Source organism: Anomalospiza imberbis, chromosome 2 (genome assembly GCF_031753505.1).
Source record: "Anomalospiza imberbis isolate Cuckoo-Finch-1a 21T00152 chromosome 2, ASM3175350v1, whole genome shotgun sequence".
Classification (NCBI taxonomy): Eukaryota; Metazoa; Chordata; class Aves; order Passeriformes; family Viduidae; genus Anomalospiza; species Anomalospiza imberbis.
Window position 1 is genome coordinate 73,558,788 of NC_089682.1, and position 25,281 is coordinate 73,584,068.

The 25,281-nt window shown below is 38.4% G+C and overlaps 1 protein-coding gene across 5 annotated transcripts in view; it reads left to right on the forward strand.

The window, feature by feature from the left end:
- RSF1 (remodeling and spacing factor 1) overlaps nt 1-25,281 on the forward strand; it is a 61,445-nt gene that overhangs the window by 22,615 nt on the left and 13,549 nt on the right. For 3 of the 5 annotated variants that reach the window (XM_068181712.1, XM_068181713.1, XM_068181714.1), the window contains exons 2-9: nt 2,590-2,681; nt 7,026-7,118; nt 7,743-7,948; nt 9,907-10,064; nt 14,468-16,197; nt 18,618-18,815; nt 19,976-20,080; nt 21,426-21,505. In XM_068181712.1, coding sequence (XP_068037813.1) covers nt 2,590-2,681; nt 7,026-7,118; nt 7,743-7,948; nt 9,907-10,064; nt 14,468-16,197; nt 18,618-18,815; nt 19,976-20,080; nt 21,426-21,505 — 2,662 coding nt within the window. Of the gene's footprint in view, nt 1-2,589; nt 2,682-3,960; nt 3,980-4,012; nt 4,101-7,025; nt 7,119-7,742; nt 7,949-9,906; nt 10,065-14,467; nt 16,198-18,617; nt 18,816-19,975; nt 20,081-21,425; nt 21,506-25,281 lie in introns of those variants that run through there. The other 2 variants (XM_068181716.1, XM_068181717.1) reach the window with 2 other exon arrangements.

Here is a 25,281-nt window from a genome sequence, read left to right on the forward strand (position 1 = left end):
TGTAAAAATGATCCTTACTGATGTCTCAATTCAATGAACTCTTGTCAGGAATTCTCTCTATAGTCTGAACAAAAGTAAGTTAATTTATAGTTGCAGGTTCAGTGCATTTCTGAGAGGATTGAAGTTTTAGTTGTTGTATTTACTAGTGCAATTTTACTCCCTGCCAGCTAAGTGCTCTAGGAAAGATTTGCCACCACTCTTTAGCCTTCCTAGGCCATCTCCCTTAGCTGGTGTTTTTGGGCAAGTCAGGGGTACATCCTGTATTATTTACAGTTACTTTGGATTTAATAGAGAATTTGTTTCTCAGTCCTGTAGGCTTCTACTCCTGTGGTTATTGGGGCACGTGGCTGGTCAGGCTGGACTTCACACACTCCCTAGAGAGCAAACTAGACATCAGTTTTCTTCTCCAAGCCTTCTGCCTCCTTCATTACACCAGGCGGGTACTGTGGGATTCCTCTCAGCAAAGGGAGGAGGCAAAAAGCCAGCCTAGAAATCCAGTTGGTAATATTGCGTAATACATGAAAAGCATCTTGAAAGGGTAGTAAACAGAGAATGAATATGAAGTGTTTAGTGAAGTTTGTAAAAGTAATCCCATCGATACATCATGAAGATCCTAGAAGTACAAGAGCTGAAATGCTAAAACTGAGAAAAGTGATGTTTCTGTAGATACTGACACAACTCACAGGAAGTACTGATCCAAGAGTGTGCATATTACTCCAATTTAAAAAAAATTTCATGTTCTCCATTTTTTTTTCTCACAGTAAAGCTCTAGCAGAGATTTTTGTGGTGACTAGGAATTTGATTATTTGAAACAAAGCACCTGTGCTTCTTTAAACTAGGATTCCTATCAGTATGTGCCCACAAAAAAGTCTGATTAAAAACAAAGAAAAAAGGATGCTGAGCAAAAGCTTTGATTCAGCAAGATTTTGAATACTCTGGCTCAGTTCCATGTCACACAAACACAAGCAGAGGTTTAATTGTATGACTTAACATAGATAGAATTGCTCATGTGTATAAAGTGTTTTGTGCCTAATTTTGTTAGTGCCAGCTGCTTGGCACTTATTGGGGTTAAGACCTTTGATCTTGTTCCTTTTAAAATAGGTGTTAGCTCAAAATCATGAAGAGCATCGGTTTTCAGGAAAAGCAAGGAGAGATACTAGGTGTCTTCAATATGTAAGGGAAATATTATATGCAAATGGAATTAAAGAGAACAAACCAGGACTTGTTGCTTATGAATTATCTATATAGAAAAGAGGTCTCTTTGAGGGTACCAGGTTGGTACTTTTTATATTTATTTATTCAAGGAATTTGTGTATGAAATTTCTTTATTTTTGAAATAACACAAGCACTTTCATCAAACTGATTTTTTAGCAACTCAGTATGTTCACCTGAAAGTCAAGGCATTTAAATGAAAGACAAAGAAAGGTTGGGTGAATTCAAGTTAGATGATGAAAAGATTCACACAGGTAATGTATAAATGAGTAAAAGAATGAACATCTCAGTAGTATCTAGTTTAAAACAAACACATTTGATGTCCAGCTGTTTATCCTGTGTCAAATAATGCTACTGGACCGGCAGAAAAATCATAATCATAAACTATGAGAATAAAAATTACTGGGTTTAAAGCTTTCAATGTGTGTGTGTATGAAGTACTGAAAATGCTTTTAGAACATAAAATTGTATGCAAAGAGTAGAGAAATAAAAATACTTGAAAAGCTAATTTTTGAAGTTTTTCTCAGCAAATTACAGATGAGAAAGCTGATGTCACTGGGCATGTAGAATTTCATTAATAATTATCAATTACATATTTCTTAGAAGCTATGCTCCTAATTAACTTTTAAAATCAGTGTTCTGCAAATTTACCACTTGGTGGTGCCAAATTGATTTATACATCACAGATGTGAGCTGAAACAAGCTGTTGAAGTTTTTTCTGAGGCATGTACACTTAGAGATACATACATTTTCTTGGAGAACTTTGATTTTGTGACAGCACTTTTGCAGCTGTAATCGACAGCACTTCTGGCAACCATTCCTGAAGCCCCATATCTGGAGTACCTCTCTGTCCCTCCAGTACAAGAGAGAGTAAGTGCATAGCAAAGCTGCACCTGTGAGAACAGAGTTTCAGGAACATTTCTTCCATACCATGCACCTGGCGAAAAATAATTTGGGTCCAGTGATATTCCCAGCATGGTGCAGAATATGGCTTTGGGGTTTCTGGAGGCAGCTGCAGGTGTGCTGCTTGCAGGATTATTTTTGTAGGTGTTTGACTTGAGTAGTTCCTGTACAGTTGTGGTTTTAACACTGCCAGAATTTCCACAGGTTTATCACTGAACTCTGTATCCTTGAATTGAAGGGTGATGGTTATCCTAAATGTAAATCTAAACAAAAAGACTAATGATTAAATTAACCTTCCTCCATCTCTCAGTTGCAGGGCAGCTCTTCAGCAGGCTTGAAGTTTCTGTTTTATTAAAAAATGTCTTAATTTATCACAGTGGTTCAGTGTTATCAGTGTTTTAGCATTGAAGAATATTTACACCAGGCTTAACAACTTCTTTTTTTATTTTTTTTCTCTCTCTCTCAATACTACAGTCCCAAAAGAATTGGTGGAACTTCACTTGAAACTGATGAGAAAGATTGGGAAGTCTGTCACAGCAGACAGATGGGAAAAATACTTGATCAAGGTACAATATGCATGTTGTATTATTCTGTAATGCTGGAATATGGTTGTGATGAACAGTTGTGTGAGCAAGCCCTAGTATGAGCTACAGGAGTCTTGGGTTGTGCCAGCATCAACACACATACATCAGATCCCAGCTTAACTTGCAGTCTGCCTAGGCTTGTGGGAAGAAGGTCTCTGAAAACAGGCACCATGTTCTGCATGTGAGAGTGCCCACCCTCATAATTGTGGCAGGAAAATATTTCCTTGAGTATTAAGACCCTAAATAAAGAAGATTTAGTAGCCTGAAAATGGGTTAAATTGAGCAGAGATTTATACAGTAGCAGTTCATTGTATATCACTTGTCTGAATATGATTTAATGACTGTGATTTAGCTGATATTCATGCAGGAGCCATACAGAGGTCTTGTAGCATGTGTTAACAGTAAAAGATAGTATTGCAATGATTTATATCTGCATGCTCAGAATGGCACAGCCAAGATAAAAACGTAATTATGCATCAGTAAAAATAGAGCATCCCATTGTTTTACATAATTCTGTCTTGGTATTTTAATTGCAACTGTGTCTTTTTTGACACTTTACATACAAATAGTTTCCAGTTTAAATAATTTACACTGCTTCAAAAAATAAAAATCTATGGATAGTCAAAATTTATAGGTTACCATTTCCCCTCTGGATATATTCCATGTGTCTTTTAATCCACAGAATTGTAATCTTGTTATTGTCTGTAAAGCTGTGATCACATCTTGCTTAGAAATACAGCATCAGGGTAATAGCAACCATACAAATAATGGCACTTGGCAAATTCAGCTGCAGGTTTCCCCCTTAAATCCTGTCTATAAGCTCTACAAAGGTATGAATTTATCTTGAGGTTTGTGTACCCTTTAAGATGATGATGTTTTTAGGGCTGGGAATGTGTTTAGGGGTAACCTGCTAAAGGGCCTTTGTTAATTCTGACCTGTTAACCAACTATAAAGCATTGATGATAATCTTTAAAAAAAATAGTAACGTAATAATTTATGTAACTTGTGTTTACTTTGTGTATTTCCAACTACTGTGGTTACTGAATTGTGTTAAATTCCTTAATGAACCCAAAAACCATTGCAGCAAACGGAGAAAACCCAATTCTGACTCATAAACTTATGTACCCCACTGAAGCCACTTACCTGTTGTGTGATAAGCAGAAAGAAGGGCGATAAAATAAGTGAGGGAGTAGTTTGGAAAATCTTCTTCAAAGCAGTTTGGAAATTCTTCTTCAGGGAAGCAGTAAGGGAACCCTCCCTCACACCCCTGTTAAGACCAAGTAAGTGTTAATAAATTCTACTTCATTTAACAGTCTCCAGAGCTAACTTGAAGGTTATTCTGGCCAGTGGTTCAAAGGAACCTTGAAGAACAAAGGAATTTGAATATAACTAATTAGAGAGGTATGCTAATACTGTCCCCAATTCAAAGGAGTATGATTAATTTAGAAAAGGAAGGAAGAGTATTGGGAAATGCCTCAAAAGCCAGGAAAAACTGAAAAGGTGTGGAACCACTGAGAACATTTTTCTTTGATGCCTGCAGTATTGTTCCACATGTTATTGATGACACTCTAAGAGGCAAAGTTGACCTGTTTTTCCTTTGTTAGAAACTACTGATGTGTTGCTTTGATAAAACAGGGCTTGATATATTCTAGATGTTCTTATTTAGGCAGAAACTTTAGTGGAGGGCATCCAGACTTACATGCTCTTAATATTTATGAATGTATGTATTATTACATTTTGTTTAAATACCAACTAATTATAAAATGTGCTTCACTTGACTGTTGTGCATATAAAGAGTATCATAAATATTGTCTCTGAGCTGTGACTGGTATTTTGACAGATGACTATATTTTAGGATAGGAAGCGAACATGGTAGTTGAGAGTTCTTTCCCTTCCCTCTTCTGGTGGTGAGCCACCCACGTTGGATCCACCAGCATGTGCACTAGTCTTTTATGGAATAAAATGGCTGCAGGTCTTTGTGAGTCTGACTTTCCTCCTCTGCATCAGGAATGTCTTGTGGTCATGTATGGCTAAGGTAAAGAAATGCCTGGTCCTAAGCATTCCAACAACCAAGAGGAAGTGTCCAGCTTAGCTGATTTTGAGAAACATGTAGTGAGATCACATTGCACTGTCTCCTGACAAAGTGTTTTACTCAGCTATTGTCAAACATAACTTAAATTTTTATACAGAGAAGATTTCTCTGCACTGGTCCATCTGAAACCTTCAACCCAAAACCAGCACATTCTGAACACATTTCTGATTGCTAGAATTCAGGTGTTTGTAGTCCCACTCAAGAAGACTCCTCTGTCAAGGAGACTCCTCTTTCATGTTCCTGTTTTCCTTGTTTAAAGTGAACATTTGGCATGGTAATAGTGTTGGATGCCATCATAGCTTCTTTGGAATTATTTGAGAGAGCTGTTTCAGCATTTCTTGCAGGGTGGGAAGGTGCTGACCATTATTAGCATGCAGAAGCCAGGAGTTCCTGTAAGCAGCAGCTTTGTGATCAGTGGGAAGCATCCTCTCTGGGAAGGCAGAGATTAAGATTTCGGCAGAGCCTGGATCAATGAGATGTGTAGTTCAGGGTTGTGACAGCACTTGTCAGGAGAAAGCACAATTATCTGGTTTTTAATTGTCGAAATGTAGTAACTTCAGTTTGAACAGATGCTTCATTGGCTCTGATGCCTCAAAGCTTTTGCTTTGACAGTCACACACTTTGTAGCACATGAAGCTTCTCATTATTGCTCTCATACTTAATGACTAAGTAATGAACAGCAACTGGCATATGCCCTGAGCAAGGGTTTTGATATTCAGTTTCCCAGTGTTCATATTACATGGTTGAAAAGGAGAGAGGAAGTAGAATAACTTCATTTTGTGAGTGAGCAGCGATTGTCTCCTGCTGTGAGCTTTGGCTTGGCATCAGAGAAGTCCCTGTTTAATATTCCTTAACCTCAAAGCAGGAAAAACTGCTCTTCAGCAGGATCCCTTGTGACCAGAGTGCTCTTCACTGTTTTCTGTAGGTCACAGTTTAAAGTCGAAGTATGCTTTATGGTGTGGCTGAGCTGACCTAACTGCAGGCTTACCATTGTGCCATCTGAGAAGTGGTGTCAGTACTAGGGGTAGTGGAGTGTTGGTGGTGTGGCTGTGGGGACAGGGGAGGGATAGCAGCCCCTTTGCTTGGTTGGAGCCCAGGTGGAATTTTATATTCTGGATCAGTTAATCTGTCCTTTTGGTGGATGAAATTTAGGATTATTTTTGCTACTGTTTCCAGAGAAAGCTGCATTCAGATGTGATTGGCAGGTTTCTAAGTAGCTTGGTAACTGTATCTTTTTTTAATAATAATTTGTTGATTGGGAGACTGCACTCTTCTGATTGAGTCCAGCCTTGCAGACTGAAGGGCAGCAGCACCTCATGCACTGATTTGACAGTTGTGATTCAGCAGTGGCACTTCAAAATAATTCCAACTGGCGGTATAGCTGTGATCAGCTTTTGCCTCCTCATGGATATTTCCACTGGAATAGCCTCACTGACTGGAGGCTATTCCAGTGGAAATACTGGAGATCCCACCATGTGTCCTCAATTGATGAGCAGCTTGTCTCTTCATGAGAGTTGGCTTAAGCATGTCTGAGTTGTTTAGGAGGAGAGGGAATTTCTTCTTCACCTTTATTATTCGAGCTAATGCTGGTTCAATCTTATTTCTCCTCTACTGCTGCTTTTTCTGTTGATAGGATTTTTTTCCCCCATATTGGTGTGGTTGAATTTACTTGCTTTAAATAAATTGAAATTGGCTATATTTAAAATATTTAAAAATATTTGTCAAGCAGCTTGAAGCTCAAGATATTTTGTAAAGAGTAATAATTCCACAGTGTGGAGCGAGTAGCAGTTGCATTTTTTATCTGCAGTAGAGTTGAAGGACTTAGAGGGTCCCAGGAGACCCTGGCAACTCCTGCTAAGTGCTGCAAGGAGATATAATTGGAAGTCATGTCTGCTTGAGAGAATTTATATTCTAAATAGACAGAAATAGAAAAATGTGGGATATGTGCACAGCAAAGACAATAATACCTTCCCATTTCAGAATCATGCTATCTAATTTAGGATGTTTAGAGAATGTGGTGGTGATCAGGGCCTCAGTGATCTCCTCTTCCATAAAAATTCAACAGTGCTTGATAACATGCCTTAGTTTTACTTTTTATTTTTCTGTAAGACTTTGACTGCAATCTCAAAGAGATCATGTATAATTAATTATTGTAGTAAGGTACTACTAATAAAAAAGTTTAAAGTTGCTTTTTTCTCCTAATCTTGGAAATCTGCTTATTTCGTTTGTAACAGATATGTCAAGAATTCAACAGCACTTGGGCTTGGGAGATGGAAAAAAAAGGATACCTAGAAATGAGTGTTGAATGCAAACTGGGGATTCTGAAGGTACACATTCATCAGCTAAGGTTCTAAATTACTGCTTCCTCACTCACTTTAAGATCTGGCAAATTTAGCTTGACTGAACCATAAGTGCATATATTAAATATAAAGCTGATCTTGGAACAGACATAATATTATTCATTGTAGTGGGATGGACCCAAATTGCATGTAACACTTTGTTTGCATATTTTTCACACATTTGTATGAAAATAGTCTCATGCTTACTGCTTTGCACAGGCAAAGAGCTCTTGACAATACGCAGTTTGAAATGTGTTACATTGATGAATTCCAAAGGCAAAATGGGGCTTCATTTTTTGTGGTCTGGACAGAATTGTCATGGTTGGTTCCAAGTTATGTATGAGTTCTATTGTAGAATGAGATCATTTGTACTATGTAATAAAAATTGAGAATAAGCTTTCTAAGCTACTCAGGTTAAAAAAACCAAAACCAACCCGAACCCTTGTCTCTGATTTAAAACCAGCATGGTCTGGAAAAAACTTATAGCTACAGCTGATACACATCCAACAGAGAGAGGCTTGAAAACAAGTTTCAATTCACACTGAAATGAAATGAGCTGATCTTCTTTCTGTTTATGTTTTTGATATCTTACCAGTCTTTTTACTTTTTCAGTATCTCTGTGAATGTCAGTTTGATGACAATCTAAAGTTTAAGAATATCATTAACGAGGAGGATGCTGACGCCATGCGTCTGCAGCCCATTGGTCGGGACAAGGATGGCCTCATGTACTGGTATCAGCTGGATCAGGAGCATAATGTCAGGATGTACATAGAAGAACAGGATGACCAGGATGGATCCACATGGAAGTGCATTGTTAGGTATTAATTTTTTTTGGGGGGGTTTTTAGCTGTTTGTGACTCAGGCTCAGAAATGTATTTAAATAAATCTTCATTTCTCACACAGTAGGATTCATGACAGTGGGATTTTCTGCATTGACATCTGTGTTCTAGTGAAAAATTCTGTACAGAAATAACTCGCAGATTTGTTGGTAGCAGCCATCACATAATTTGCCTCCTGCTAGTTCAAGCTGCAATGAATATACAGAAAAGGTAGTAAGAGAAGACTGTCTTGAGGATGATGGCTCCATATTCCTTACTGGCCAGCTAAATGCCTTAGAAAATAGAACACTCTTGCTTCTTTAACTTCTTTGCTTTGTTAGGAAAGCTACAAGTGGAGAGATTTGTTCTTGTGGAAGTTATATTGCAACTACTCCTGTTAGAAGGAAGCCAGAGGAGGCCAAGGAGATGCTTGGAGGGCTTGAGCACCTCTCCTATGAAGACAGGCTGAGAGACTTGGGATTTTCGAGCCAGGAGAAGAAAAGGATCCAGGAAGAACTCAGAGCCCTTTCTAGTACCTAAAGGCCTTCAGGAAAAGGGGAGAGGGGTTTGTTAGAGAGGTGTGTAGTGACAGGACAAGGGGGAATGGCTTCAAACTGACAGAGGGCAGATCTAGATTTGATAGTACAGAAAAGTTCTGTGAGAGTGGTGAGGCAGCAGCACAGGTTGCTCAGAGAAGCTGTGGCTGCCCCATTGCAGGAAGTCTTCAAGGCCAGATTTGATAAGGCTTTGAGCAACTTGGTCTTGTAGATGTCCCTGCCCATGGCAGGGAAGTTGGAACAGGCTGGTCTTTGAAGGTCCCTTCCAACCCAAACTATCTGCAGGTTATTTACACTGCCATGACTTCAGTAACTGAGGGAGTCATGCAGAAGTATTTAAACCACTATCAACAGGCCATAAAATGATAAGCATTACTATGAGTTACATGTATACAGCTGTTGTGGGGGAATAAAGTAAATGTATCCAGACAAACAGATTAAGAGCTGATCCATGCATCATCCATCTCTTCCATGCATTATAGACTCCAAAATTCATTGCCGAAATAAGAAAGAAACCAGGCTTTTGCCGAGAAGGTTCTAACACTCCACACTCACAGCAGAAAACCACAGTAATGCATTAAGAAATCTGAAATAGTTTTAAAACCCATGAGACTCCATATATTGTGATGTTGTGGCTTCCTTTCTTTCTGTGAACCTGGGAAAAACAAATTGCTGAACACTGACTTTGAAAAACAGATGTGAGAGCCTTATTATTCTAGTCCATTAAGAAAGCAATGACTGTTCCATCATGGCTCAAATTCTTTATCAATTAAGGTGGGTTTTTGTAATAGTTGGATGTGCAGTTTAAATAAAGAGTTACAGTACACCGAGATTCACTCTCAGCCATATGTGCACCAGTGATTTTTCTGTCATAACTGGAGTTGATGGAGTTTTCTAGACAACTTGGTGTTTGTTGCATGTGCTTAGGATAAGCACTTGCAAAAAGTATCTAAATGATCTTGCTGTTTGCTTTTGCAAATTTCACTCAAATGATATGGTTGCTTCTTTGGTGCATGAGCAGAGAGCTGTAGTTTGTTCACTGCTGAGAGAAAGAAAGAAATAGCAAAGAATAATCAGTGGTGGTTAACGAGAGGGTAATAAATAACAGAATAATAGTAGCAGCTTGGATCCAGACCCAACAGGAATTGAGCTGAGATAGATAAGTAGATAAGGTCCTTCCAAAAACAGTATTTTTATTTTGGTATGGATAAAGTGAAAGGTTTCTGATTGCAAAGGTGCAGCCACTGGTGAGACAAGCATTTCAGTTTGCTTGTGTTTTCACTATATAACTCTATAAGGTGCCCAGGGTAACTAATTTAAGCAGATAATGTTTGTTTACTCTTTATGAATCCCTTTGGAGTAAGTAAGTGACTTATCAGACAGTGTATTTTTCTCTTCTAGAAACCGCAATGAGCTTGCCGAGACCCTTGAGCTCTTGAAAGCGCAAATTGATCCTGCTCTGTTGAAAAACAGCAATTCTCAGCAGGAGAATTCATCACGTGAAAGTCCAAGCATAGAAGATGAAGACACCAAAAAGGGTGAAGAAGCGGCTACACAAGGTTTTATGCCTTCTTTTATCAAAGTTTAAGTGTTTTGCTGTGGCAATGTTAGAATTTTCAGCCTCACAAAAAGTTACTGTTAGATTAGGACTTTAGAAAAGTAAATCAAGAAAATCCTTTGAAATTCTGAATATATTTGGAGGTTTTTCAATACATCATTAATCTCAAACACTTATTTATATGAAGAGAGCTGTGTAAAAATGTTTTCTCAGTAACTTTTTTTTGCTGTAAATTTTGTATAATATTGTAAATGCTCATTATTTTATGTTTTTGTGGAGCATTGAACCGCTGCCAAACTTCTCCTGTTTTATCAACATTAAAATTTGAAAAAGAAATCTGCTTGTGCAATGCCATGATTGAAATCAAGACTGTATTTGATGTGGTGTTTATTCTTGCTTTTGAGCTAGAATAAGAAAAATATAGGTTATTTCCTCAAATGCTTCATGATTGTCACAATACTTCCAAGAAGACATGAGCTTAAGTTAAAACAATTCAAAATGCTAAAACATTGTTGAAGTGAGGCTGTCCTTATCTGCCTCCACTATATTGTTGTTATAAAATCACAGAATTATTTAGGTGGGAAAAGATCTCCAAGATCAAAGCCAAGAACCTTTTTCCTTCCTTATTATCATGTCATTGCATGTATTTACTAACTTGCCTGACTTGTTGGTTTGTGCATTGGTTTTGCTAAGAATCAGTCACCTTGAAGTATTTGACTTTTTAAGAATCTGGTCTTCTTTCAGGTCATGAAAAACTAGAAGCTTGTTATCCTGAGTAATTTTACCCCAGTTTTACTGCCTGGTCTTATTATTTTGTTAAAATGCAGGAAAATACTTTTACAATCAGAAACAAAATTTAAGTATTCCAGTGTGTTAGTAGGTGTTTTTGCAAATGTGTTGAAGTAAAATGGATATATGGACTTAGCCAGGGCTTGTCTTGGTTTTGAGTATCAGAGAGAAGGAATTGCTATTCTATTCTTCTTTGCAACAAGCAGTGTAGAACAGAAGAAATAAATATTTAGGTAAAATTGGAGTTATTGTGGAAGTACTAAGAGCTGATTGTAGAAATGACAGTAAATTGTGACAAAACCCAGCAGAATTATCTTTCAGTCTTAGGCATTTCCAGTATCTAACTCTGCATGTAAGTACCAACACAACCTGCGTAGTTACCAGTACTGCAGAATTAATTCCGTGTACTGATTGTGCTTTTGTCTCAGTCAAGCCAACTTATAGCATCTGATTGAGACCCCTTCTTCAGGTAGGATTTTGCTTTATGTAGAATTCAGGAGCAGCCATTTGAAAACATTTTAAAAGCCCCTACTGTAGATAATTCCCCAAATCTTGTGGCACACTCATCTGTCTCAGTACTTGCATTAGGCTGTGTATTGGTGTAAAATCACCTCTAGGCACTAGTTGCAAAATCATAGAATAGTTTGGGTTGGAAGGCATCTTTAAACGCCATCTAGTCCAACCTCTGTGATGAGCAGAGGCATCTTCTACTGGATCCATTTGTGCAGAGCCCCATTCAACCTGACCTTCAACACTTCCAGGGATGGAGCAGTCACAACTTTTCTGGACAACCTGTGCCTTACCAACCTCACAGTGAAGAATTTTTTCCAAATATCTCATCTAAATCTCCCTTCTCTTAATTTAAAGCCCTTCCCCCTTGTCCTGTCACTCCATGCCCTTGTCAAAAGTCTTGTAAGTCCCCTTTAAGAAGTGGGAGATGCTATAACATCTTTCCAGATGCTTCTCCAGGCTGTCTCTCAGCCTGTCTCCATAGCAGAGGTGCTCCAGCCCTCTGAGCATCTTCATGGTCACATTCCTACAGGTTCATGTCCCATGTATGTAATGAATAATGAAATTATTTACATTTGTGGTGATTTGAGTGCTGTCAGTGTGTTCGCAGAACATTCCTTAGAGCCTTTCAATTGAGAAACTGTAGTATTTCCTCCTTGTAGTCCAGGGATTGCAGTGAAAGCCCTACTAAGATGTAGGGAAAACATGCTGGAAGACCTGACACTTGTTGGCTTTGGCCATTTTCCATGTACCATTAAATTAGTACATGCAAATACATGGTAACCTAACCCAATGCTTAGATGTTTACTGGCCTGACTGATTGATCTAGTAGTGTTAGGAGAGCTTGTGCATTGACCGAGTAATTTTGTGTGTATGTGAAAGGTTTTGTGATTAGTTCAGGGAGTTAATAGAACATCTGCTGATTTTTGGTATGGAGAGGGGTTGGGATTCTGGTGATCCTTAATGAAGTTTGGAAGAAAGCTGAAGGTGATGGGAAGAAATGGCTGAGCAAAGTTTAGACAGACAGAAATAAAGGCAAAGTGGAAGAATTTGGACACAGAGAAAATACCTCATTCTCACTGTTACAGACAGATATCTTTGCAGAGGCAGTTACAGGCACTCTGAGTGGGGATCACTTCTATGAAGGAGGAAAAACCAGCCTCGAGCCTTCAAAATGTGCATTTCTAAAGCACCTTACCACTTCTGGAGCCTTAGACCTGCATCTTTACTGTACTGATGTTGAGATTTATCTGGATACATGCCTTGTATTTGAAAACAGAAGATCTGTGAATTCCTGCTCACTGTTCTGTCAGAACCCAGAATGTCCCTTGGACACTCTTGGATGTTTCGGGCCCAGGTCAGAAGCATTTGAGACCCTGGCATGCAGCTGGAGACCCCTGTGCCTTTGAACCTGATCCATGGAACAATTTACCAACCTTGCAGGAAGAACAAGAAATCACAAAAGTTTAGATATTATAATAGAAGTAGTCACAAAGTGAAAGGAAGAATTTTGGAGTGCTGTACAGGGGGGTTTTAGGCCTTGTACAGAGGGGTCTGAGTTTTGTACATGGGGGTCAGAAGTTCTAAGATAGAGGGATTTGGGTGTGCCCTGTCCTCTTTCTTTCTTCTTCCTAACCTCCATGTTCTTGGTGATGTTGGCACTCACAGATTGGTTTAGAGTAGAAAGTCACAGTTCAATATAGGTGATGGGCATTGGGGAAAAACTATAAACATCTAATACGCAATGTATGATATAAAAGAGGTCACCAGCCCCCTGGGTGTAGGAGTGTGCTTTTATCTGACCTGCTAAATGGACTGCAGCATCTCAGGGAGAAAATCTTTTAGATAACACACAATAAACTACCTTGAGACCAGACGACTGAAGATTACTGAGTCTTTCTTTGGAGACACGGGTTGGAGGAGAGACTTTTCCACCTTTCCGGCTTTCCGGCTCACCCCAGTCAGGGTGTGAGCCCTGACACTGTTCTTTTCTAAAATGCTTAATTTCATTGATATAATTGTTAGCTGTCATGTCCCTTCCCCTGTATATTTTTAACTACTTTTGGAAGCTCTCATCAGGCAAAAATACTACACTAGCTCAGTTGGAGAGGGGTGAGGTAGAAGGGAAAAAAAAAATCATCTTTTTGTTTGCAGTTGTGGCACACCTGCAAAAGCATCTTCCGGGTGGCAGGAGCTGCTGTTCTGGTATATCCAGTGCTATTGTATTTGCCTTTTCTAATTAGTTCTGTTTCTGGCTGACACAAAACTCTTGGTAAAATACAAAAACCTGAAGTATCAAGAGGCAGTGGCAAAAATAAATAACAAGCTGAAGTGCATAGTGACAAAATAGCTGTATGGTTTATTCTAAATGATGGAACTGTACTTCAAGCCCTAATGATTTAAATCTGAGTTAGCAAAGTGGAATAACCTGATTCTTTAAGCTTTGCAGGTTTCCTGGGATATGCTGCCATTTGTTGCTTGTTTTAAAAACAGCAGATGAAGTGAGCATAGAATATTGTCTGCATATAGGAGATGTAGTTATTGCCTGGAGAACCTGGATGAATTTTGCCATAAGCCATAATGCTGAATGTCTTTTTTCTGAACTGTTGAAGTACAGTAGTTAAATGTATCTTGAAATAAAGACATGTACAAACAGGGGACTCATTTCTCTGAGGAATTTCTCATGAAGGCCATGGAATCTTACACCATGTTCTGCTTTCTGAAATAGTCCAGAGACTCAAGTGAGATTTCATGCCTCTGCCTAGGTTTTATGTATCCTCTGGAAGTATTGTGGTAATATTGAAGAAGGGACTGAGATGTGTGTTGAAAGAAGGATAAATCTAGAGTTCTGCTGCTGGCTTCTGAAATTTAAGTTTATCTTGATATATAACTAGACTGAGCAGTGGTTCTATAGCTAAAAATTGTCAGCCCACTTATTTAATGAGAGTGTTGGACAAGCCAGATTTCTACTATTTCAGTGAGAGAAGAGTCCTTTGTGCAAGACTTGGGCTGTTGGGTTTTTTAGGTATGCCTCTGTTTTGATTAAGTTCTCTGTAATCCTGTAGATCCCTTGATTGTTTCTTAGCTGTTTTTCTCTGTCAACAGAAAATCAATTGAAAATCAAAGAAGAAAAAGAGGAGGTAGAGGAACAGTCAGTGGAATCAGAAAGCCTTCCTCCTCCTGTGGTCAAAGAAGATGAAAATGCACTTAAAATTGAGAAAGTGGAAGAAAAAGAAACTATAAAACTGCCAGTAATAGTGAAATTAGAAAAACCTTCAGAACACAATGAAGAAAAGCAAACTGTCAAGGAAGAAAGTGACTCCTTTAAGGAAAATGTCAAGCCTGTTAAAGTAGAGGTGAAGGAAAACAAAACAGAACCCAAAGACCTAAAAGAAGTGAAAAGCTGTATGGACAAAATTGCAGTTCATGAGCCAGAGAGGTTAGAATTTTGTGTTAATGTCAAAACTCCACAAGAAATTGTGGAGAAATCTGTGGAAGAAAGTGAAAAACTTAAAAATGACCAACAGGCAAAAATACCACTCAAAAAGCGAGAGATCAAACTGACAGATGACTATGACAGTCCAATAAAAGGGCCCCTGTGTAAATGTGTTACTCCAACAAAGGATGTCCTGAAGGAAGAAGGGAAACCAGAAGAAGAAGCTTTTAAGAGAGTCCCTACCATTACTGCTCTATGTCCTGATGGGAAAGTGCTAGTAAATGGAGAGGTTAGCTGTGAAAAAACAACCCCAAGTGTCATACAAAATAGTAAGTCAGAGCACTCTGCTAGTGCTATGGAAGACAGCACCTCATTAAAAGAGAAAAATGGAAAAAGTGGGGAAAAAGTATCAGACTCTCTAAATTCTGTTAGTAAAATTATAAAAACATGTGAGATTGAGAAAAATGCAGTAACTGTGCTGAAAGAGATCGGGGCTGTGGTCTCTGAGGTTTCTAATCAGAAAGTGCCTTCAAAGGAGGAATCTAGTCCTGTGGAAAAAGAATCCATTGACAGCACGACTACTGAGACAGTAGCAGAAGAGGCTTCAAACTCTGAAAACTGTGCCAAAACAACTGAAGAGAAACAAGCCACTGATCTCAAAAACGACAACATGCCACCACCCAAAGAATGTTCAGAGAAGCTAGAGATGTCCCCAAATGAATCTGCTCCTGCAGAACTACCTAAGGTTGCACTGGCTGAAGAAGAGACTTTGAAAAGTAAAGATGAGCCTGAGGAGAAAAACGACTCTCCAAAAGCTGCTGAGATACCTCCTGCATCCAATTCACCTGTTACAGTAGAGAAACCTATTCTGGGAAAGGAGGACTCCGATAGTAAAATGGCTCTACCTGAGGAGAGCAAAGTAGAAGAAAAATCCAGCCCAGAAAAACAAGAGGAAGAGCCAGAAGCTGCCAAAACAGAGTCAGATAGATTAGATGATGCCCATGGATCTAATCTAGAGGACTCCTCAGAAAATAAAAAGGAATCTCCAGTACCTAAAAGCAAATTTAAATATAAGCTCGTTTCTGAAGAAGGAACCTGTGCAACAGAAAATAAAGAAATAACTTCTGAAAGACAAAAAGAAGGAATTAAATTAACAATCAGGATCTCTAGTCGGAAGAGAAAGACAGAAACACCTCCAGAAGAGATCAGCATTGGCCGCACGTTAAGGCGGTCACCAAGAATATCCAAGCCTACTCCGAAAGTTGTGGAGACTCGGGATCAGAAGCCTGAGAAGAAGCGGCATGAAGAGGAAGAGGAGAAACCTGCAGCAGCACAAAAACCAGAACGAAAAGAAGATGCAAAAAAACAAGAGAAGGAGACAAATTCTAAAGTTAACAAGGTAAATGCAGTTTTATTACTTGGGAGTAAAGAAAACTCCCAATCTTATTTATAAGGAGAATATACTCTTACATGGGAATACTGAGGATTATGTTCCTTTGGTCAGATTTTGCAAGAAACTAGCTTTGCAATCCAGTTAGTGAACTCAACCAGTTTAAAAACACCCCCTAAGAGAGTGCTAACATCTGTTGACTTTTTTAAAACTTTGACAGTTTATAAAGTCTGTCACTTAAACCAACCTAAGTAGATCAAATCAACCTGAGTGAATTCTTCTAAAAAATGGCATGATCAGATGGGTCTGTCTGGCTGTGTGGCTGAATAGATACTTGTAACCCCTCTGGATTTACTAGATGGATACTTGTTGGTGTCTGGTTGGTCAGAATGATCATAAGCTAAAAAGGAACCAACACATGGGGAAGAATAAAAATATCATGACTTCTGTTTCTAAGTGAAGCTAAAGGTATTGTTGTGGTGAATTCATTATATAATTTAGCTTTTCTCACATATGTGATGCACATTTTAATGTGGGTACAGGATTTTGTTTCATATTAACTTCTGTTTATGCAGAAGAGATCTGTAAAAGTACATGATGTCATATCACAGAAGGTTTAACATACATTTGTATGGTGTGCTTCTGAGACTGTGTATTTATAAATAACCCTTTATTAATTTATCTTCTGGTTTCTCTGGATATGCAGCACAAAACAAAAGAGGAATGATGAGTTTGTATTTTTAAGTGTACTTTTTAAAATCAACTTGTAAAATCCTTTTAATTTTCCACTACAACATATTTTTGACTGATGTAGTTTTCCCAAAGCATTCATTTAGAATGTGAAAGAAAGTTTCTTTCACATACTGGTGCATTGGATAACCTTAATAAAATGAACAAACAGTTGATTTTTCAGTGAATGTTAACATCTATACTGAAAAATGCTGTCACATGCACAGGGAAATGAAAGACAAATTTTTCATTTGCAGATTTTAATTAAAAAAGAAAACATGTGAAAGTAAGAGTGATTGTAAGTCCTGAAAGCTATTAGAATTTTGAAGTAATGTTGCTACAGGTGTTTTAACTGTTTTAACTTGATTTCTGTTTGTGAAAGAGCAAGAGATCTAAAGATGTTCACTTTTCTAAAATAATTATCATAGAGGAAGAAGTTTGAGGCTGTTAAGCTGTCATTTAAACAGGATGAAGAATACCAGGATCTTTAATAGCTTACTTTATATCTTGGGGTTCCTTTTCTTTTTAAAAATGGATCTTATTTTCAAATCAAACCCGATTTGAAGTTGTGATGCTGTATGATGAATCCATAGCCTAAACTGAGACTCAGTAATGGATTTGAAACACCTTTGCTGCTAAAGCTTAAGGAACAGTAAAATCTCTAAACAGATAGAAACTGATGTTAAGAACCTGAAACAAAATTTTACCAATATGACAAATGCTGCTTTGGTACGAGTCCATACTGCTAGAGAAATAGAATATTTTGTGCATTTTAGTTTATTCAGCTTATTCAGGTCTGTGAATAATTTAGTCTAAATCCAAACAATATTTTGAGTTTAAAAAGCTGGAAAAATAATTTTCCATTTTCAGTGTCTGTGGGAAGGGGGTAATAAGTTGTGAGAAAATGACGGGTGTGAGAAACAAGTCAGTTAATGGGAATAAAAGTTTTTTCTGTTTGACATGTTGCTTTAAATCTTAAAATATCTTAGTTGCACAAAGTAGTTTAAGTAATTCAGAATAGTCTTCTGAATTTTAATTAAAACCTGTTTTTTATTCAAAATATGGTAATATACATATTCAAAATGTTTTCATTCATAATATGGTATATGATAGAAGGGGGTAGATGCCCCTTTGATTAGCAAAAAAGAAGCACCAACTGAATCATGTTTCACTTAGGGAAAATAATGAAAAAGTATAACTATGAAAGAAGACCTAGATAGAAGTTATGCACTTAAAAGGTGCAGTGATCTTATTTCAGAAACAAACACATTTTCCAAAGTAAAAATAAAATGCATAAACTCTTTGAGAGGCAGGTGGGAGGAAAAAAAGATTCACTTTTGGTTGAAGCCAGTTACCATGAAAAAGTCAAAAAGTTTAAGTGTGGAATTTACCATGTTCACTACAAAATTGGCCTTGTCAAAATAGAAAAAAAGGATCTGAGTGGAAAAATTTGTCTTCCTACTTTTAAATCTTATTTGAAAAATTTTTTTTGCATGTTGATGCAATTTTTTCCCCTTTATCTGGTTGCATTTTAAGGATCTTGGAAAGCAACATATTCATTGAAATACTCTGCTGTAAATTTACTGCAGCTGTTCTGACTGAAATGAATCACTTTACTGTGGAGGCAAATATTTGTTTAAGATCTGGGAAGAAACTCTATGGGCTTCCTTTGTGTTTTTCTTTGAAATGGTGTCTCATAGAGAAGCAAAGTTCGGTGGACGGGTACACGGACACGTGGCAGGTGGAAATACTCAAGTAATGAAGAGACTGAGGACTCTGAGAGTGAAAAAAACTCTGAGGAGGAGGAAGAAGAGGAAGAAGAGGAGGAAGAAGAAGCTCCACCTGCTGATGATGATGAGCCCTGCAAGAAGTGTGGCCTTCCCAATCATCCTGAGCTGGTAGGTTTTTGAGGAAAGCTTCTGTGGGTTGTTGTGTCAGATTTGGTGGATTTGCTTTGATGGTGTCTGAAGGCACGTCTTCCTTCAGGGGGGCCATACATAGGAGTGTGTCTTCTAGTTTTTAGGTGGTAAACTCAGGAGTAGATGAGTTACCTTGAATAAGGAGGGAAGGAAATTATTTTCCTGTTTGCCAAAACAATAATAGCATCTTTTACAAGGTGTAAAGCACCTTAGCCCATTGAGAATCAGTCTGGGTGAGGCTTTGAGGTTATGCCTGCAGTTGCAATGAATGCAGAGGAAGCAACATTAAAAAGAACCCCAGCAGCCTGATATCTCCTTTACAAGGCATCAGTGACATAGCCACACAGCTGCATAGTCTTCTTCATTGGATGTAGCTGCATCTCACCCTGAGGACTGAGTACAGTGAAATCCCAGACAGATGACAACAAGATTTTGCTATTTCTTGTGGTTCTCATTTATTTGTGTTAGATACCATCATGAATTCCTCTGTTTACCTGGGAAATCATCATGTGCAGTCCTGAATCCAGAAAATAAGCCCACTTTTGGGTGTTTGACAGATATCCTGACATAGCTGAGAGAAAGTTTGTCCTTTAGGATGTTAGAGATAAACATTTTAGTAGATACACACACCGCTTATGCCAGCTTTGTTCTTAAGTTTTATGGAAAGGGGTATCTCAAATTTTACCCAACTAAATATGAACTTTCAGTAGTTGCCTAGCTGTGGATGCCCTGCAAGTCTGCAAGACTTTGTCCCTGCTGCCCAGGTCAAAGTTATCCTGACTGAGGAAATGCATAAGAGAGGACAGGGCAGGTAATACCATGTCTTGTTCAGATGGAGTTTTCCACTTAGTCTAGGATCTGGAAAGGATTACCAGATTCTACACTAAGGGAACACAGTCTGCATAGTCCAGTAGTACTAAGTACTGAGAAGATACAGTAAGAGGAGATGTGGTATTGGCATGGAAAACCGTGATAAATAAACTTCCCCATAAAAACCACCCTTGGCCCTGGAAGTGTGGTACAGGGCTTTTTTTTGTTTAGACACAGTCCAAACACTTCTGCGTTGGCTGGGGAAATATTTGTGGAGCTTTTTAAATGTGAATGCCAAAAGATACTCAAGACATGTTTTGTTTGCACAGATTTTGTTGTGTGATTCTTGTGACAGCGGCTACCACACAGCCTGCCTTCGCCCTCCGCTGATGATCATCCCTGATGGAGAGTGGTTCTGCCCGCCTTGCCAGCATGTACGGTTCCTGTGTGACTCTTCCTTGCAGCTTTCCTTGTGGTTGTGGAGATGGGCTAGGACTTTAGCAAGTCCTTTCTATAATCTTTCTTTGTCCGTTAACAAGTAGACTGGGATGAATGGTAGGACTGCTGATCTTCCCTCCCGTCAGTTAGTAAAACTGGGTTTGTGACATGGTTTTCTCTTTCTTAGTTCTGCTAGTGATGAGTGACTGTGTGCTGCTGATTTTTAGATGGGAATCTCCAGTCACACTGATTATCTCCCATCTCTGATTAAATCACAAGACTAGTACGGTATTAAAGATATAATGTCTTAAATTTTCCCAAAAGAAGCATTTAAGTTATTGTCCAGGAGGCAGGAACAGTAGGCAACAAGGGATGGATCCGTGGCCAGAGCAAGCAGCTGTTTCTGAAGTGCTATTCCTTCTAAAGAGACATTTGCTCAGAAGCTGGTTAGAGAAAGCTGCTGTTACTGATTAATCTCAGGGTATAGTTTGTCTCTGATGGGAAAGCCAGGGGTGTTCTAGTCAAGTAATAGACAAGTATGAACCCTTATTCCAAAGTTAGAAGCAGGGTTGGTACTTGGGAGGATAAGCAGAAAGTATGTGATGCTGATCTTGTTAAATTAACAGGAAACCATCTGTACACATTTTCAGAATAATCTGCCTGATCCCAACCCCCTTCCTTGGTTTTAGAGAAATTCTGTGCCAAAAGGGCTGTTGCCTGACAGTAAGCTAGTGACATTGGGCATGATGTGAGATGACTCTATTTGGTATTTGTTTTTAATTGTCTTCTGAGGAATGTTTTTAAGTAGTGATGATTTTGAATATGTAACAATGTTTTCTTTACACTTTTAGTTATAGCTTATCCTTGTTCTGTTCCTATTAAAGTACTCTTCAGTATGAAAAATGGCAGTTTGTAAAAGAGTGAAAAGCATCCTTGGAAATAGTATAATGAGGGCATTAACATGGACTAAGTCACAATTTGTCCATTAAAAGTCATTTTTGCATACAGCTCCTTGAGTATTTGGTAAGGAAATGATCCTGAAGTGTATTTCTGCTTTTTGCTGCAGTGCCCACTGAACTCATCTAGTTCTATCCTTTGCCATGGGCAGGGACACCTTCCACTAGACCAGGTTGCTCAAAGTCTCATCTAACCATGACTTGATGGTGGAGCTTATGTTTTATAAAGACAGGCTTTATAGTAAAGCCTTGCTCATTGAAGAGGAGCCTCCAGTAGCAAGGCTTCTTCCAGATACAGACTTGAGTGAATGAAGAGTCTGAATGTTATTTCAACATGAAAATTGCTGGTTATGAAATAAACTAATACTGTGTTTCCTTCCTTTAGAAATTACTCTGTGAGAAATTAGAGGAACAATTGCAAGATCTGGATGTTGTCTTAAAAAAGAAGGAGCGTGCAGAACGCAGGTACTGTTGTTTGGATGCACTCACAGCAGTGCTGTGCTAGGGGTGGTAATAATTGAGCAAGCATTAAAATAACTGGAGACTGGGGATAAAAGCAGTGATGAGACTGGGAATTGGTAACACAAATTTTGACTTCCCACTGATTATTGCTGGCTCACTGCTGGGACAGCTTGCAAGAAGGGAGGAAAAGACCAATAACTGGAAAAGTTAGGCAAATACATTTGTACTAAAATTTGGTTAAAGTGCCTGAGCACAAATTTTACTTTCTTGTACTAATAGTTAAAGGGTTTCCAGCACTGGTTCAGCTGACTGTCAGTCATGTGTAGAATCCCTGCTCTAAGCAAGTTTAAGTATTGACTTCACTCCAAAAATCATCCAGATTATTGTGGGATTTGAGAGTTGTTCCTTTAGATCCTGTTAAATTCTGCCTTGAGTACAAGATTATGCAGCAACTGCTGTAGACCAGTGGATCAGTGAAGTTTCACAGAGTCACAGAATGTTCTGAGTTGTAAGGGACACAAAAGGGTCATCAAGTTCAACTCTTCAGAGAATTGCCTGTGCTGGAATTGAACCCACAACCTTGGCTTTATTATCACCCTGCTCTGACCAGCTGTCCACCCCTGCCTTTACCAAAGACTAAATGCAAATGTATTTACTGCATTTAGGAATAACAGCTTTAACAGCTGGAACATTCTACCGGCAGTTTTCAGACCTGGAAATGAGGGACATGAAACACATTCTGCATAATTTATACCTTTTAGGACATATATTGAGTACTTTGCAGAATTTAATAACATCTGTATGCATTATTAAATAAAACTTTGCATAAATTTTATCTTAAAAGGCAAATTTCACCAGAAGGTGAGGCCCTTTAAAAGAAAGTAATTGTGGCAGCTTATATTTGTGGCAGGGACTGTAATATTACATGAAATGTAGTGAGTCAGTGCTGGGAAGATGAGAGCACAATCTGTGTCTGCTTTCAGCTTTCTTCAAATCTGTTTGTTATTGCTGTTACAACAGCAACAATGGTAGTGACCGATCAAGTACCAACTGTTCCTGATTTTACTACTTCTGCTCAGAGTGTATCTAGATCATACTGTGGTGAAATTATCCATTGCCAATTTTGCTGAATTTGTAGCTGTGGGAATGAAACTATCAGCCATTTTTATGAGTGAACTCAGCAAACACGCAGCTTCCATCTGTGCAGGAGTATGGGACACACAGGAACTCTGCTGCTTTGCTTTATGGTGGGAGTGCTCTTTATTAGTGAACAATATTTTTGGACCTACTTTGGTAAATATTCTGCTGGCAAACATTACATGGAATGCTAGCTTTTGCCAGCCTGTCTTGCTTTCTTGAAATCACCAGTGTTGCATAAAAAACACAATGTTCTGAGAGCAACAGGAGAGCATACAGTTGATATCATAGCAGTTTTCAGTGTCTGAAACAGCTGTTTAATAACGGTTTTGCATTTTGATCCTTATACCAAATGAATGTAATGCTTTATAATGTATGCCATAAAATTGAGATTTTTTCCTTAGAAACAAGTTTGAGTTATAATAGACTTCACAGTGCAATAGTTGAATATTGAAGTCTTCCAACTTAATGCTGTATTGTTGCAAATAATAAGGTAAAAAGGCTGAAGAATCATAATGCCAGAGGAAATGAGAATCATTATTACAGCTCAGTGTATAAGTTAAAGCAGGTTGGTTGCCTGGGGCACTGACATACTTGAATGCAGTGTTTCTGAAAACTCAGTATGTGGTTGGTGTCTGTCTTTTTGGGAAAGAGAATAAATCCAACTCTGTCAGTATGGATCTGTCTACCTAACCGGTTCTTTGAATCAGTGTTGCTGTCATGCTTTTTGAAGTAGTGGTGTTGTTTTGCTCTTTCCGGCTCTCAGGAATCTGACTGAGGCTGACTCAGCTGCTCAGCTGTGTGCTTGCACATCCTCAAGCTGTTATGTCACTGATTTTTTAAAATGAAACCTTCAGGTTTCCTGTTGACTTAGAAATACATGGATGAAATGATACCTTTTTCTTCCCCCTTTTTCTGTTCATGGATTCAAGGTGCTACCACAACAACCTGGCTGAATTTCAGGTTTCTCATGTACAGACTATCTTCTATAATCATGTCCTACCACCAGCTGGAGGGAGTGGACATTAAAACCTTTCAGGATCTCCCTTTTAATCCATGTTAGATACTCTGAGACTTCTTGATGGAAAATCCCTCTAGGAACTACTTTTCTAATTCTCCCAGGCTAAACCAGGTGGAGTTCATACACACTTGCTCTCATACACACTTTCATGACTTCCCTGTAGCAGCTTTTGCAGCCATGTAATTGAGATAAAACATTATCTTGAATTTGCTTGGGAAGATGTTATAACCAGGCAGTGCTTATTTACTGCTGCCCTTGGAGATGTCTTGGTTCAAATGTTTAAACTCTTGGCTAAAGTCTTGAGCTCCTGTCTGCCACAAAAGGAATAAGGAATTCATTCAATATCATTTTGTATTTCATTTCAAGACCTTGACCTCAGCAGGATTGTCTTGTTCCATTTGCTGATTTCTTAAGCAGTCTATACGCAAGCCAGGGAGAAGAACAGCAGAACTGGAAGACTTTGCTCATCATGTTTAAAAACAGATTAATTTTTCTCATCTTCTGTCTCTTGATGTTTTGCATTACAAGAAATGAGAAATTGAATAAACTATCAAATAAACTTGATGAATACTAAAATGTTTGCACTTCTAGTTCCTTTCTCATTTCTATAATTGTATTCCTTGCCTTAAAATGTTATTTTAATTCATTTTCAAGGGCATAGTGAATTTGCACAACATCCTTCCTCCTCATCCAACCAGTCTAATGGTGCCCAGCTCTGGATGAGGATTTCTTTTCATCTGTCATGTAGGAATATTTACATTAGGATACAAAACCAATTTCTTGTATAGACAACCAGGCATTTCAGTAGGCATAATGATACCAAGTTCTTGAAGTCCATGGCCATTTTTACTCTTTGTAAGTATTATTATAGGAACTGTGCTTGTTCATTTTATTTAAGAGTGTTATGCTAGAAAGTGCAGAAGGCTACTCCGAGGCTACTTTCAAAGTTTACTTAGATTCTTTAGAACTTAATGAAAGTATGGGAAACAAAATTTTTACACGTAAATACTTTTATTTGCAAAACGTATCACAATGAAGTAAACATATATGAAATGAATATATATTGTGGGCATTGTAGCAGTTATAGGCATGATGTGTCCTGTTGCAATCCAAGCGTAGTGCGACAGGCTCATAGAAGCGCTCCCTGTAACTTCAGTAGTCTGATTTTTGTTGATTGAGACACTTGAGTTAAAAAATCCAGAGTCTTTCCAGACACCAGTAAATGCCACCAACTTTCATTGTGCTCTTAATTTCTTTAAATTACCCCTTGTTTTCCTAGAAAAAAGGCTAGTAGGGACCTATGGTGATGGGAATTTGGTTACTCACCCTAGTCTGCACTAGTACCTGGCTATTCTTCCTCAGAGACTGTTCTTTGAAAGCTCAGTTCAGCACCATGAAGATGACCATGTAGTGCTGCTTGTGAAGTGTTAGGAAATCCATCTCTAGTTAGACTGACAGATACAACAGGACTTAGGAGAAGACTTGTTTCCTTCAGGAGCCAGAGTTGTCCCTGTGGCAATTAATATAATGTCTGTGTTGAGGAAAGTTAAGTCTAAACTGAATTTTGCTTCCGTAGATTTAATCCTGTAACACACTGTTGACAAGGAGGACAGCCTGCTTG